The sequence below is a fragment of the Tribolium castaneum genome, chromosome 10, assembly GCF_031307605.1.
Source record: "Tribolium castaneum strain GA2 chromosome 10, icTriCast1.1, whole genome shotgun sequence".
Lineage (NCBI taxonomy): Eukaryota > Metazoa > Arthropoda > Insecta > Coleoptera > Tenebrionidae > Tribolium > Tribolium castaneum.
The window spans coordinates 7,050,200-7,066,319 of NC_087403.1; the positions used below are offsets into that span (position 1 = coordinate 7,050,200).

The window sequence follows — 16,120 nt, forward strand, 5'->3', positions numbered from 1 at the left end:
CTGTAGTATGTGAAACAGTGTAATGGCCAAAGATAAGTAATTCTGTCACATATACAATTACGACTTGAAGGAAGCCAGAGAAATTTCAAATTATTTGTGGAGTTAATTGCTGAATGTTATTGTGGTTTGTTCCGTGGTGTTACCGTTTCGAATTTAAATAATTTGGAAAAAACAGTGTGCTTTAAATGAGTTTGTGGTTTTAAATCGTGTCGAATATTATCAAGAGGTTATTAACTTTGTACGTTTTAATAACGTTCCGTGTTGTTCTTAACAACGAGTCAAAAACGAAAATTTATGTGTGCGTTGAAATATGTTTTGATAGAATGTTGCGAACAATTATCCCCGAAAGCTATAAATTTCGTCTAATATCCTGCCTTGGTGTCACTCTCGGAAAGGATTGTTATTAAAACATTTAAAGCCCTCTTCAGGAGATAAAAATTTCGCCAATATTTCAAAAAGTTATATTGTAATAAATCATTTAAGGTGTTCGGAATAACTGCGAATTCATGCATGTGTACAAAGGATGGCGAAGTTAAAATTCCATGATTAATTATTGTTATTTGAGACGCAAATTTGCGGCAATTAAGGTGACTCATATTTTGAGTTATCGATTTTTCTTTTTTGATCGTTTCATTATATTTGAATGAAGTTGAAATGGTCATGGTGTTTGTGGGAGACCAGCGTACTTTCAATCGTAACGGTACAATTAATTTTGTTAAATGTGAGCATTAAACTTGCGTTTTTTGCTGGATACTGAGGAAAAAATGGTTTTTGGAGCGTCTGCTAGCTGAAATTTGAAGTATTTACCAGATACAGTTAGGATGATCTTTCGGAGTCGGGCCCGATACGGGGTGTTCCGGAAGTGTGTAAAAGGCTCCATTTAACGGTAAATTTGTGTATACCGTTGAGGAATTGGGGTGACGTACCTGAAAGAAAGCTTCCTGCGAGGGAGTCATCTTGAGCTCTTGGATGTGCACTATACAAAAGCACAAGAGCAAATCTGGCGGTCCTAAACATTTTAGCGCTCCAAAGTGGCCCCGACACTCACAGTCAACACGAGCGCATCGTTTGGCTCCAGAAAGCCGCGATTGTTTCATTCATATGCAACTAACTTGTGTTAAAGTAGTGTAACTACTTTAATAAATATCTATAAAACTGCAGTGCCTCTTATTCTCACAAAATTGTTCTTTACGTTTCATCTTTGACAAATCTACATTTCATATGGTCTTCGCAATATATTGAAACACAAGTGATATATTTAGGACCGGTTTATAGAAAGCTCAATTAAAGTTAAATGCGCTGTTAAAAGTTAACAACGCAAATGGACCAATGAAATCGCTTCAATTTGGCCACGTGGCCAGTTAATCACGCAAATTAAATAGTAAACCGACACTTAAGGATTGCTCTAATTAGTCAAATTAAATAACTAATTTGTAACTAAAAACCACGTGGAGGTTAAGAGCATTCTTGCCAGGAAAAAAAGGTAATAAAGGAGTTATTGGTTTGTGAAATGAAAAAAATACAACACAAAAATCAACTTTTTTACTTCGCGTTAAATAAAATGCATTTAACTTTATATGGCATCTGCTTTTGCTACCATTTGTAGCAAGACATTAAAAACAAAACCATTAAAAAAATTTTATTTTCTGCATGAAAGTTACAAGCGACTTTTACCAATATTATACAAAATAAAGAGTACACAATACGTTTCAATATATGGTCCTCAAATTATTAAAATCAAAAAAATGAAGTCAATTTTTCAATATCCGTACGCGTCTCCGTTTTATTACAATATTTAACAATTATATATTTATATTGTTAATTATTTTATTATCAGTAAAAATCGACAACCCACAATACAAAACTTACGGTTTTCGTTAGTGTATTTCACGGTCTCAGATTGGCACGTTCGAACTGTTCGAAGAGCGAAAAATTTGTAATAACGTTCGCGCTGTGTGTTTGTTGATTGTTCGCTGATTTTCTGAAAGAAAATAACTCAAAAAAGTGGTTTAATAACTTACATTCGTCTTCCCACAATGAATGAACGCAAGAACCAACTATTTCGCGTTCAGGTCAGCGTTAGACAACGGTGAGTTTTGATGCAATCCCAAAGTTTGATTTTTTGGTTATATTTGCCGATTTTCGCTAAAACAACTAGCTAAAGTTAAAGTTTTTTGTATTTATCGGGAATAAAATCGATCAGCATTGCCTACATAACAGCTGAGGCAGAACAAAGTGAGAAGTCAACAAGCTCAATTAATGTTGCATTACAGACCTTACACTAAAGATGAAATTGAGCTGAAGAAAACTAGCATTGTGAAAGTTTCAAATCAGAACGAACTCACCCTCCAGTATGGCTCAAATGGCAAAAACTACACTTTTGACCGAGTTTTCAAGTCTGGAGCTTCGCAAGCCGAAGTTTACGATGTTGTTGTGCGGCCTTTGGTTGACTCGATGCTGTCGGGGTGCACGTGCACTGTTTTCGCCTATGGGCCCACGGGAACCGGCAAGACGTACACCATGATCGGGGACTCAGTCAGACCCACACTTGATTTTCTTAATGTAAGTTAAAAAAGTGAAACACTTGGACTATCGTTACATTAATTTCTTTAGGACCCGTCTGTTGGTATGGTCCCACGGGCTGCTGCTGATATTTTTAATAGACTGTCTCAACTGGGGGTCCAGTTTAACGTAACTGTTTCGTTTGTTGAGATATACAATGAAGAAGTTCGCGATCTTTTAATTTCAGACACTTGCAATCTGAGGTAAACGGCGTTTTTTCGTCATTGTTTACTATTTTACTGTTTTTGTTAGAATTTATGATGATCCGGACAACAAGGGGGCAACCTGTATCAAGGGTGTGTCTGAAGTACCGGTGAAAAATTGCACCGAACTTTTTGAATTGTTGATGATCGGAGCCAGCGATCGCCACATGGCTAGCACTAACTTAAACCGTCAGAGTTCACGCTCTCACACCATTTTTACAATTGTCGCCACCATTCGCGAGTTGTCCAACGGGGTAGAGACCATCAAAACGGGTAAAATCAATCTGATCGACTTAGCCGGGAGTGAGAACATCGGCCGTTCTGGGGCCACCGAAATGCGGGCCAGAGAAGCGGGGACCATCAACAAGTCACTCCTAACTTTGGCCAAGGTCATTAAAGCTCTCGCCTTGAAGTCCCAACATATCCCCTACCGGGAATCGAAACTGACGCGAATTTTGCAAGACAGTTTAGGCGGCAAGAGCAAAACGTCCATCATTACGACCTTTTCGCCGTCTCCCGACGTTTTCGAAGAGACTATCAGTACTCTGGACTACGCACACATGGCCCGAACCGTCTCTAACTGCCCCACGTACAACATAACAACCATACGAAGGGACCACCTGACCAAAGAACTGGAAAGCGAAGTCAAGTCGCTACGATTGGAATTAAACGCAGCCAGGACAGGAGACGGCTTTTACGTGGACATCGAAACCTACGAGAAGCTGCATCTTGACGCTAAAGTCAAGCACGAAAGAGTTGTTACGCTTTTATCGGAAATAACAAAGTTAGATGGTGTCATCAAATACCAAACGCAGTGTTCTGACGAACTGGGGAAGAACTACCAGGAGTCCGTGACCAAACTGGAGGCTGTCACCAAAGAATTGGAACAAGAAACGATCAAGCAGAAGGAGAGTGAATATGCCATCACACGCATGAGCGACAAGCTCTCACAACTGGAGGAGCAATCGAAAGTCTTGCGCGACGTTTGCCACACGTCAACAAAACATGGAGATATCTATTACCAGAAGTACGACTCCCAGTGTGACGCTACGCTACATAAGGCCAAAATCGCCAAAGAAATGCTCGCGGTTTCAACCACGAACCTGCGAGGCATTGGCAACGCGCTTGAAGAGTTTGGGGAAAAGGAACGAACTTGTTTGGACGAAATTGCCACAAGCAATGCGCACGTTAAGCACAATGTTCTTAACGACTTGAGCCGTTTGAACCGTCTTCTGAACGACGTTGCGGCCTTTTCCTCTAGTCTTACATGCACGCCTGAGACGCTTCTCGGGAACACGGAGTTCACCGAGAGTGGGGCGAGGGCAACTTTGAAGTCCGTACATACCGACAATTATGCACTAATGGTGCAGTATTTTGCCAAAATCAGGACGACTTTGAGTAACCTTAAGAGCCATGTGGACGATATCAAGGCATCAGTGGCTGAAGCGGCGCTTCTGTACCATGACAACGTCGCTTCGCAGTTTTCCTTGCTGAGCGACGTCTTCGACAAATTCTACTCTTTAATGCACCGTCTGTATGTAGGCATGCAGAAACGCCACGCCCGAATTCAGGGCTCAATCAAGCGCTCTGATGAGAGCATCGCATCGTGGGAGAAGTTGATCGAGCTGAATGCCGCCACATGCAAGGACGCGAAGCTCGAATTGGAGAGTATATCGCACATGAGAGAGTACATTGATGAAATGACCGAGCTGTTAAGGGAGCGAATGCCAGCAGTGGACCACAACTTAAATACGTTCTTTTGCAACTTCAACGAACAAACGGTAGGGTTTTAACGGCAAGTAACGTTATTTATCGCCTTTTTGTAGGCGCATCCTCTGCTAAATCACCTGAGACTGAGGCACGAGGCCGCGGGCTACGAAATTGGGGAAAGCCAAGCGACTTGCCTTGAGCAGGCGCAACAACATTATATACGCAATCAAAAGTACATGGTTGGGTTCTTTACAGCGATTGCAAAGGGCTTGGAGATTCATAATAAGGTATGAGTACGGTTTGAAGTGCTTAAATAATTGTTTGGGGTTGTAGAACGTTGCCAAAGGGAGGAAAGCACTGGTGGAGGAGGCTGAAAGCATTCTAGAAAATCAACAACGCGTGACTGCACAGTCCTCCAAAGTCGTTGCAAGTTCACTTAGCAATCTAGCTCTGAACGAAGATTTTTACCTGGCAAATACGGTCAAAGTTTCCGAAAACACGGTTGAAAACCTCGAACAGAAGTTAGGAGAGGTTGATTTTACGATTAAAACGGGTGATACACCGGTTAAGCCAACGTACGATTATCCGAAAAAGATTGATTCTGTGTTGTCGAAGGAAGTATTGAAAAGGGAGTTTAAGAAGTCTTTGCTACAAGAGAAGCAAGATAACTCGAATGAGTCCACGGATGATGATAAATGATGCGACATAGCATGACCTTATTTATTTTGTTCACTACCTCTAGTTTGTTATTTTTAATAATTTGTGTGCAATGTACAAAGTTTTGCTGATTGTTTCTGGGCGCAAAACTAAAAACACTACCTAATTAAATGTGTTGGCTTGTCTTGCCGCTTGAATAAAAAGTTCAACTTTTGAATTATCCAGCATGTATTGTTTCTGTATTTTGTGGTTCAACCTTCTTGAAATGTTCAACATTATATTGTTTCTGAAGTTATTCGTTCCGTATTTTGTGTAGTTCAACCTTTTTGAAATATTCAACATTGTATTGTTTCTCAAGTTATTTGTTCTGTGTTTGAGTGAGTTTAAAAAAAAACAAATAAACTATAAAAAACTTTTATTGTCTTTATGTTACAAATATATCTATTTTTCAAATTGGATATATTTTTCCTAACAACAGTTAATTAAGTTAGTACTTATTTGGTAACAATTTATGCTTTTTGTCAAGTATAATAAATATTTACATTTAAAATAAAAAAATCAGACAGAATAAATAAGTCAGCGTGAAATATTTTGTTTTTGGTTGATTTGTATAATACCTACTAAAGATTATTAACACTAATTATCTGATTAATCCATCCAATAAATGAAGAAACTTTTACATATACGCCGGGAACATCTACACGACCACAACCAAAACCCCAAGATACTAAACCGGCCAATTCGTAAAAACCGTCGTCCTGGCACACCAACGGCCCTCCACCATCACCCTGAAAAAGAATACATTCATTCAATAAAAACTAAAATATTTATTGTTTTCTTTGAGTAAAATACCCAGACCAGGGCAGCATTTCGTTACTTTGTTGCCATAATCACAATAAACAATTCACTGGCGCAAAATTTTATTCATCCTAGTTAATTTTTTTATTTACTTTTTTAACATGTAAATTATAGAAAGTATAAGTTTTGGTAAAGTAGCTATGTTATGGATAAGTATTAAACCTTTGTTCTATATGAATTCAAAATTTCTTAACATATGTTAGTGTATTTACGATGTTTTCAAGATTTAAATTAAACATTAAACATTTCTAAATCAAACGCAACTTTTTATAAATAAATGAAAACACGACATAACACGACCATATCTAAATAAAAAAGAACCTAATATTCTATATTTCTGAAACTGTTAAGCCATCAATTAGCTACACCAGTTACAAACTAGCTTAACTAGTAAGTAACCAGATTAATCTTGAGGGTAAAATTTTGAACTAAATGTTTAAATAGAGCTTGGATCTTGAGTACATGTTATACCCGCTTCCCTAATATCATTAAAAAATTCGCATTCAACGAATTTTGTGTTTTTCTACTAAAAAATCGGACTTTCAACGTGGGTGCGCGCGCGCAAGCTAGCGGTTTACTTAAAAATCTGATAAAATGATAATACCTGACAGGCGTCGTTGCCTTCTTCTCCCCCTGCACAGAAGCTGCTGGCTGGCAGAATAAATATTTTCTCCGTAACGGCGTTAACCTTCCTGATGCATTCCGCATCACTCACAATGGGAATTTCGGCCTCTCGTACCCTCAGCGGAATCGGGCCAGCTAAAGCAAGTTAGGCATAATAACAATTATAAGTGAAAAGAGCGTTACCTTCTCCCATGTAACCGTACCCCGTAACAGTACACCTTTTCCCTGCAGCATGGCTGACTCCTCTCGCCGGCAAACACACCAAGCACACCCCTTCCTTCAGTTCCGCCTGTCCGTGGAGTTTTAACAGGGCAATATCGTTATCTAAAGTCTGACTGTTATGATTATGATGTATATACGTGGTCGCAACTCTTAGAGTTTGCGCTCCGGGACTGCCGTATTTCCGGGTCAAGTCGTGATCACCGACTCTCACATATATAGCGTCACCTGACCGCACAATACTGAAAAGAGTAAATAAGTGGCGTTTATGCTAAGTGGCAAGTGCATACTTTGTCACACAGTGTGCAGCTGTCAGAACCCATTGCGTTCCAATTAACGCTGCTCCGCATAAATACTGATTGAGAGAATTAATTAAAGCAACTTGCCAACACCATTCAGCCTGCTCACCGTCTTCACCACCAACAACTCTACCAGCGCGCGACGTACCTTTAACCCCACATACGTATTTACTGTAGATGGGGGGCTTCGCAGTTGTTGATAGGACTTTCGTCGGCTCCAAAGCTGCAAACCTTCGGGTCAAACACGGCCAAAGGCAACTCAATCCTCACCTTGCGAAGCCTCAGGCACCGACACCGTCGTGTGATCCACACTCACTTGCGTACTCTCCTTGTGCGTAGACTCCTCTTTCTGGCCCAGAGCCTCCTTAATCAGCGACTTCGGGGCGCAGCACTTCGTCCCGGACTTGCGGCACTTGAACAGCTCAGTCATTTCCGCATTTCCTGCGCAATCGTTTTTAAGTTAAAAGAAACAAAAAGAGCAAGTTTCACTTACGGAAGCAGGTGAAGCTCAGATAGGAGACAATGCAGGAGCCAGGACATTCGCTCCTGGGGTCGGCCGTTGTGGTGGTGGTAGTTATCGGCGGTTGGTGCGGTCGTGGTTTCGGTCGGGCGAGTGTAACTGCAGCCCGTGTATTGTCACAACAGACGGACCCTCTTTTACAATTCGAAGTGTGCGGGATTAGGACCGACGGGCGTTCGCAAAACGCTGCCATGATGGTCAGAAGGCAGAAGCCGGGACAGCGGGGTCCGGGGTCCGGCGTGGTGGGTCTTGGACTCGTAGTGGTGATTGTTTTCTCGCTGGGCTAATAAGAAATTATTTCCTGCCGAGTCCATGGTGGTACTCACCGAGGTGATGCAGCAGCTTCCCTCCGCAGGGCACTCGGCTTCGGAGTCGATGTCGTCGCAGAACAGGGCGAAGAAGCCGCTGACGCACTCGCCGCGGCAGGGCTTTGGGGGTTGCTTCAACGCGGGGTGTTTTTCCTGGGAGGGGAGCGTCCGCATTGTGGTGGTACTTGGTTTCGGGGTCGTCCGTACTTCGGTTCTGGTGTAGTTGCTTTTGGTTTTGTTGGGGATTATTAGGTTTGGTGGTATTTTGTCACCAAAAGCGTCGCTCGAAACGCAGCACTTCAAGCTCGGTTTGCACAAATCTTCGGTTGTGAGGATCGCCTCGCAGTAGTCGGCTATTCGCTCAGCTACACATACACCGGGACAGGCTTTGGCCGACGCTGAAATCATATTTTGGTAGTTTTAGTGGCACTTAGAGAAGGGCGCCATACCAGGTTCTTCTTTGCTGCTATTGGAGTTTTTGCGTTTTATTTTATCGTCGGAGGCTATCTGGAAATGAATTGTTGATCCGACTTGAGGGATGGTTGGTTGTACACTTGCCTGATTTGAGGTATTGGTCGTTGTTGGTGCAATTGTTGTACTAGTTGTTGTTTTTTCAACTGTTGTTGTCGTGATTGTTGTGGATGTTGTTTGATTGGGTGTTGTGGTTTGTGGTGGAGCTTTCTCAGTTGAGTTGGGTGCGGGAGGTTCCACACAGCATTTCATTGATGATGATGGACATACGACGTCCTCTAAGACGTCGTAGCAGATTATTGTGGCTAAAGCATGAACGCATACGCCTGGGCAATCTTTTGCATCGGCAGTGCTTGTAATTGTGTCCAAAAGGCCTAAACACAATTAAATGAGTTTCCGTAATTAACATACACTTTGATTTGTGTAGCACTTTTAAACCGGTTTAACATCTCACAAATAGTGGATTCGTATGTATTATTTTAACGGTTGAGGAACTTCAATTTTCCCACCTCTTTAGCCGCATTGATCAACACTCCATTCATGCATTGATGCTCCTTTCTTTGTTCATTGTTACTGTTCACTTAGGTACTTTTATAAAAAGCGAAGTGTTGCTAGGTATTAGTAAATGAGCCACATTAAAATTTAACATTTGGTGGCTTAGTGTAACATGGTACGACAGTGGTACCATAAATTGCATGTATTGTTGAAGAGTATGTAATACTCGAAATGTAAATCTTCATCACAATCTTTACTTTAATACGTATACGAGCGCACCAGAGCAATTAATTTCATGATTATCTTATGAAATAACGGAAAGATAACAGTAATGGTTCTATAGTTAAACGTAATTATACCTGCGCGATGAAATTTTATTTTAAATGGTCTTGATAGAAATCAAATTTATCGTGTTTCAGCCGAGAAACAGCGTCGAAAGATTGCATTAACAGTATTTACAATGAAAAAATGGCTGTTTTCAACATTGTTCTGAAAGATAAAGTCGTAAAACGTATATTTTCGAACTTTATTAGACTCATATCTATATACAGCCGCATATGTTCCCTCTCTTTCACTCCCTGAGATAAACTTGCTCTAGTTTACCCGAGTGAGGAAGACGAAAATTGATGTTATTAATTTTGGGAATCTTAACTGTAGTATGTGAAACAGTGTAATGACCAAAGATAAGTAATTCTGTCACATATACAATTACGACTTGAAGGAAGCCAGAGAAATTTCAAATTATTTGTGGAGTTAATTGTTGAATGTTATTGTGGTTTGTTCCGTGGTGTTACCGTTTCGAATTTAAATAATTTGGAAAAAACAGTGGGCTTTAAATGAGTTTGTGGTTTTAAATCGTGTCGAATATTATCAAGAGGTTATTAACTTTGTACGTTTTAATAACGTTCCGTGTTGTTCTTAACAACGAGTCAAAAACGAAAATTTATGTGTGCGTTGAAATATGTTTTGATAGAATGTTGCGAACAATTATCCCCGAAAGCTATAAATTTCGTCTAATATCCTGCCTTGGTGTCACTCTCGGAAAGGATTGTTATTAAAACATTTAAAGCCCTCTTCAGGAGATAAAAATTTCGCCAATATTTCAAAAAGTTATATTGTAATAAATCATTTAAGGTGTTCGGAATAACTGCGAATTCATGCATGTGTACAAAGGATGGCGAAGTTAAAATTCCATGATTAATCATTGTTATTTGGGACGCAAATTTGCGGCAATTATTGTGACTCATATTTTGAGTTATCGATTTCTCTTTTTTGATCGTTTCATTATATTTGAATGAAGTTGAAATGGTCATGGTGTTTGTGGGAGACCAGCGTACTTTCAATCGTAACGGTACAATTGATTTTGTTAAATGTGAGCATTAAACTTGCGTTTTTTGCTGGATACTGAGGAAAAAATGGTTTTTGGAGCGTCTGCTAGCTGAAATTTGAAGTATGTGCCAGATACAGTTAGGATGATCTTTCGGAGTCGGGCCCGATACGGGGTGTTCCGGAAGTGTGTAAAAGGCTCCGTTTAACGGTAAATTCGTGTATACCGTTGAGGAATTGGGGTGACATACCTGAAAGAAAGCTTCCTGCGAGGGAGTCATCTTGAGCTCCTGCAAGTGCACTACACAAAAGCACAAGAGCAAATCTGGCGGTCCTAAACATTTTAGCGCTCCAAAGTGGCCCCGACACTCACAGTCAACACGAGCGCATCGTTTGGCTCCAGAAAGCCGCGATTGTTTCATTCATATGCGCAACTAACTTGTGTGCAATACGGAATCGCTTCCAGAATTTACCGTTGCGGATGCCTTCTGTATTGGTTCAAGGCTCCTTGGCGCAGCACTTCTTAGTTTTACTCGGCCATTCGTATGCTGACTGCCAGAGTGCACAGTTATCCGTTGGTTTGCCCAGAACGAGGGCCTGGCCTTGACTATATATCGATGATGGTCAACGACCTCAAAGTTACCTTGCGTTTCTTACCTCAACATATACTTGACTCCTACATCTCGCCATTACTTGCGCCTTCGACCTCTTCTCCGGCTTCCCAACATGCCGTCTTCCGACTGATTTCAAGCGCTGATATGCAGATTTCTTTTTAAATGTACCGTTGCAGCTTTGATCAACACTAAACTTACTACTAATTCGGTTGTCATATCTGCTGCCTATTCCCGACTTCTGGCTCCTTCCTACTTTGACTTTTTCCAACTAATGATGCTAAAGTGAGGAAGTTTTTATTTTTACTCTTATTTGAACTTCGGCGAACGATTCGTTTGTAAGACTGCAATCAGTCGAATTTTCTAGACCTTATAGGTACAAAAGATGAGTCAATACTGACATTTTTGATTGGAAACGAGGAAATTGTTTATTTTGTCTTGCTCCACTTTTACAAAAACTATTCCCAAGGAAGCCGCAAGACTTCACTCAAACCAATTTTATTTTAGCCGGAATGACTGTTGTTTCTCCTTTGTTTATTAATTATCCCGTTTTGCCTATCACTGCTGATCCATTTAATGAAGTTAAAAGAGTAAGTCAGTAGTGAAACGGCACATTATTGTGCAAACTCGTAGAAGATTTGGATTTTGTTTGATAATCGCTCAGTTGCGATAAGGCCGAGGTTGGGACTTTACCGTTGTGAATATAGAGATAACCCAATGTTGGACTAAAATTTTATTGATTATTAAGTAAACGTAGAGTTTATTAGTACCCGTGTGGAAGTTCATTCATATCGTGGTCTAGTTTTTAGTGGCTAATAAATGAATTTAGAGTGGCTGGCGGCGGCTTATACGGGCACTTAGGTGACACGTTAATGACGAATTAACATCATTTGAAGTAACGCTGAGCCAAATTTATTTTCTGGTTTCAATTTGGAAAATTGCGTTATTTGGGCCAAGACAAAATATGACTGATCCGCTCTGGGTATATCCGGATAAAAGTAAACTGCTTTGTATGACACGAATGCTGGGGATTAAATGGTCCAAGGCGTGAAATTGCAAAGATTGTAATCGCCGCTGCAGTCTGTGGCCAAATAGAGTGTATTTAAAGCTCAGTTAAAGCTCGATACGACGCGATAAAACGTGTTAATAAATCATCGTCAAACTTTCCTCTCTGTTGTGGTATTATTGAACAATCGAAAATTGAGCTGGTAATAGACAGAAAGTGGTTAGTGGTGTTAACTAGTTCGTAAATATTGTAACTAGTTGCTACCTGCATCTTCATTGACACTTTGATGTAACCTATTTAGGGCCATTTCAATGGTTGCTTTGTCGCCTCACTTAGAAATGCCCTTTATGAGCTATTTAGCGCATTTTAATTGACAAGTTGAAAGGGAATTACGAATAATAGGAAATTTTAGTGGTTCAGAACGAATACTTGGAGATCTGATAGCAAGTGGATATTGCAATGTAAATTCTCGAAGCTCGAAGCTCGATATTTATAGCTTTCGATAAGAGCGGTAAGCACTTGGCTTCTCCTGAATAATGCCTGGAACAATATCTACTGTGTCAGAGCCGAATGTTTCATTTACTTATAGAAAAGTTTACTTATAGACTTCATAACTACCTTTTAATATTTGCGAAGCTTTCAGAACCCGAGTCTGTATTTTGTGGGAGGTCGACGAAAAAACGCAAGTCGGTTTTTTAAAATGGGTGTTTATTTATTAATAAACTTTACAGTAATATAAATTACACACTACACATTTTGAGATAATGAATTGTCGATATAGGTACTTCTGTAATTTGAATACATTTAGAACAGTAAAACAAAGAGATCTAATTTACCCTATCTTAGTAACTTGCTTTACTGATTTTTCATTGTATTCGATAACAATGACGTCGCTAGCGTTTTGTTTTTTTGGGAAAATCGGCATTGATGCACGACTTATGACAAGGAAATAGAAAAAATACAAAAAGGTCTAGCGCCGCCCCTGTATTTTATACACAGCAGTGGCTTATATGTTAGTTCTATCTAAAGTATTTACAGTAATTTACATTATCTTCCAAAATGCGTTAAAGTCACTGCAGTCACTTCAAACTGGGAAATAATTATCGAATAATGATTAATCCATTTTGTTGAGATTTATTGTTTCACCGTCAACAAAAGGCCAATCTACATGAACATGAATAATTACAATGTTATACATTTTAAAAATAACCGAAATAATTACGTATACCCTGTTGAAGCGAAATTAATAACCCGTTAATATATAAATATCCATACTGGTTGAGTGGATAAAATTTATTCCAGTTCGCCTGGGGAGAATAATTAACAAAACTTTCCTCTGGCAACAAGAAGTTTTCTACGTGAAATCCTTAATTATACACCTTTTTTAAACACATTGAAAAGTGTCACTGAAAGTCTATTCACTTTTGTTCATCCAATAAAACTTTCCTTCATTTTCCTAATACAAAGTTATAGCTTGCATGTCAACAACAAATAAAATATATATTTCACTTGCCGGGGAAGTTACTGTTTGTTTCTCTATGATTTCACACAAACTTCCCCAATAAAAACCTTCCCTCGTTATGATTCTATTTACTCAATTTTACATCTATCGCCTAATCCAGTTTAAAATGTTATATTTACACTATGGTTAACCTTTAAAATAACAATTAACATTCATAACTTTAAGTGTTTCAATTTTGGTTCTCACCGACACTTTAAGTTACTCCAAGTGGTATGCAACACGAAAAACACCAACATGTTAATTCAACAGTATGACTATTACTGCGGAACAGAACAATGTAAAATAAATTTGTTCGTCTAACATAAATTACTGATCCAAATATTTGATCCGATAACAGCACACAACGTAGGTAAACTCTAGAACACAGAAATTTGAAACACTTGATTAAATTTAATGTTTCTGTACAGTGATTTAGTGTATTTTTATATATTTTTTCTTGTATAAGTCGTTGAGAACTCGCGCTTTTACTTAATTTATATACATTTATTGACATTGGCGCCAAATGGCTACCTTAAGGCAGCCACCGTTTGTTTGGTTTCAAGTTGGAGACTCAAATAGATAGCGGTGTAAATGTAAGAAATGATCATTAGGGCGAGGATATTCAAAGAACTGTTCGACAGTCCCGCTGATCCGGTTTGCATAGCGGCAGGTCTCTCCCCTGGAACAAAGATTCATTTTTCAACCTATCATAATGGTTAGCTAAATAGACGGAATCCCATCAAACTGGATGCGCGCACGAACCGTATGTTTCGAGATTTCATTGATAAACCATGTCTTTTAGCTACTTACACAATAGTTAATAGATAATGTTCTTCAGTCACGCTCGGCGGAAATGACTGGTTTTTGCCCATAGTGAATAACTCTATTGCAAAGGAAACACAAAGGGAAACTGTTGATTTCATTGATTCAAATTTGGCATTGTGCAGATTTCAAAACATCGCCCACCAGCCTCGAAATCCGGGAGTTAGCCGCATTAGCAAAATATGTTTAACAAAATTTTGCTAATAAATTTCGGTTCAGGTGTTCGCGTTTATTAACTCGGCTCGTGAGTTCTACTCAGGCAAAAAGAACATGAAAACGTTTAAATCAAATCGCACTTGTTTTCCTAGTTAGCAAAACAACCAATTTCCAATTTTCGATGCGCCACTTTACTTGATTTATGATTCTTGCGCCCGCTTATCGATTAATTACAGTTTGTTTCCATTCAAGACTAATTAATTAATCTGAAATTGAAATTACGCATTCATTGCAATCACTGCGAACGTCTTTAGACCAGAACGCCAATAAGAATTTTCCTCATGTTTAGTCATAATCCCTCGGCGTCCCGAACCTTAAGAAAACTTCCACCGTCCCTTTTGTTTAGTCTTTCATTTACCGTACACATTTTTGTTTATTTGTGGACCGATTCGATATCGAGAAATTCTTGTATCCGTCGACGACACTTCTGCTTCGTCGAACCTCAAAATCTTCGGCCCGCAAAAACATCAAAATATCCTCCAATGCTAGTTGCTTTTAATACAATAAAGTAGTGCTTTTATTTTCAAAAGCATCGAAGGTTTTAATGAATGGAAACACTTCTCCTCGAAAAATGAATTTGTTATGGACCGTTTTTCGGCCGCTGGCTCGAGTGCTAAGAAAATTGGCTTTGGTCCAGGTTGAGTCGAGGATAAGCCGGTATGTTTGAATAATTAATTGCGGGGCGAGATTTTGTTGCACGTATTGAGAATCAATGTAGGAAAATACGAACTATGTTGGTTGATTAGGCAGAAAGCTGGGCTTATATCAACGGCCGCCATGCGGCATCACCGATGAATTGATTGTTTCCGATCAGTAAAACGCTGCATAATCCTCGTTGATTATCACCGTTCCCAAACGATTTCAACGCTGTTTAAACCTCGGATTACTCTTTTTTAATTTGCTTTAGTCACAATTGACGGCAAAAAGCGGACCGGACTTGAAATTACATATAATATGGCGCGACTCCGTCTAAACAAATTGAAGTGTTCCCGAAGACAAAGCTTCCAACACGAATTTCCAATGTTTTCGGAAGCTTACCATAAGCCGAAAACTGATTAAAGGAGATTCAATCACAAATGATTGATTCCAGGCAGAGGGAAATTTAAATTCGTGTTTATAAAACAGAAGAGTTGATTTTTGGCGGACGCGGTTGCCTATTTTTTATGGCAACATTTAAGCCGATTTGGGAAATTTGTTTGTTTGGCGGAAATAGATAATTGTAAACTCAGCATTGGCGGGGATTGAAGACAGGAATCGAGTCCGGTATTTGGAATTTTTCCGAAAACGTAGCTATTTCTTTTATTTACTTTCGTCTGTTTGGATAAATTTTATTCACATAAAGACAAACAAGAAATGTAAAATGCGGCCAGAGACCATCCTGTTCGATAAATCTCGATCCGCAATAAATAATAGAAACTGATTCCTCAAAGGAATTTGCTGGAAATGTTTGATTTATAAATAATTGTATTTTAAATTTTAATAACCAACACGTGAATAAGTTATTGCGGCAATTGGCGGGTTCTTATCGATCGGATTAGTCGCTGATGTGATGGGGATTTTTTGTTTTGAGTGTGAAGCGGGGAATGTGGGTAGATAAATTATTATCCATCGGATGTTGAGAGTCATTTAGCGAGTTTCCGACCAATGAGTCAAGTAAGACATTCAATACATTTCGGTACACAAAGGGATCCTTGACGAGATCGATCCGAAAG

General features: G+C 39.3%; 3 protein-coding genes across 8 annotated transcripts in view; 1 reads left to right on the forward strand and 2 right to left on the reverse strand.

The window, feature by feature from the left end:
• Positions 1-1,894: 1,894 nt before the first annotated feature.
• LOC656732 (kinesin 5B) lies at positions 1,895-5,548 on the forward strand. The gene is made up of 6 exons (XM_963238.4): positions 1,895-2,089; positions 2,274-2,562; positions 2,614-2,765; positions 2,815-4,546; positions 4,592-4,762; positions 4,809-5,548. Exons 1-6 carry the CDS (start codon positions 2,037-2,039, stop codon positions 5,172-5,174), a joined length of 2,763 nt encoding a protein of 920 aa, XP_968331.2. The 5' UTR covers positions 1,895-2,036; the 3' UTR covers positions 5,175-5,548.
• mas (masquerade) lies at positions 5,533-11,066 on the reverse strand. The gene is made up of 11 exons (XM_963323.4): positions 10,910-11,066; positions 10,504-10,859; positions 8,519-8,805; positions 8,410-8,467; positions 7,979-8,358; positions 7,626-7,935; positions 7,403-7,573; positions 7,124-7,355; positions 6,798-7,075; positions 6,595-6,749; positions 5,533-5,920 (listed from the first exon to the last, which is right to left on the reverse strand). Exons 2-11 carry the CDS (start codon positions 10,592-10,594, stop codon positions 5,753-5,755), a joined length of 2,130 nt encoding a protein of 709 aa, XP_968416.3. The 5' UTR covers positions 10,595-10,859; positions 10,910-11,066; the 3' UTR covers positions 5,533-5,752.
• A 1,490-nt stretch (positions 11,067-12,556) lies between these two features.
• LOC656908 (kin of IRRE-like protein 1) overlaps positions 12,557-16,120 on the reverse strand; it is a 107,976-nt gene continuing 104,412 nt past the window's right edge. For all 6 annotated transcript variants that reach the window (XM_008202459.3, XM_015978219.2, XM_963405.4 and 3 more), the window contains one exon: positions 12,557-14,049. In XM_008202459.3, the coding sequence (XP_008200681.1) occupies positions 13,898-14,049 (152 nt within the window). In that variant the 3' untranslated portion in view covers positions 12,557-13,897. The remainder of the gene's footprint in view (positions 14,050-16,120) is intronic.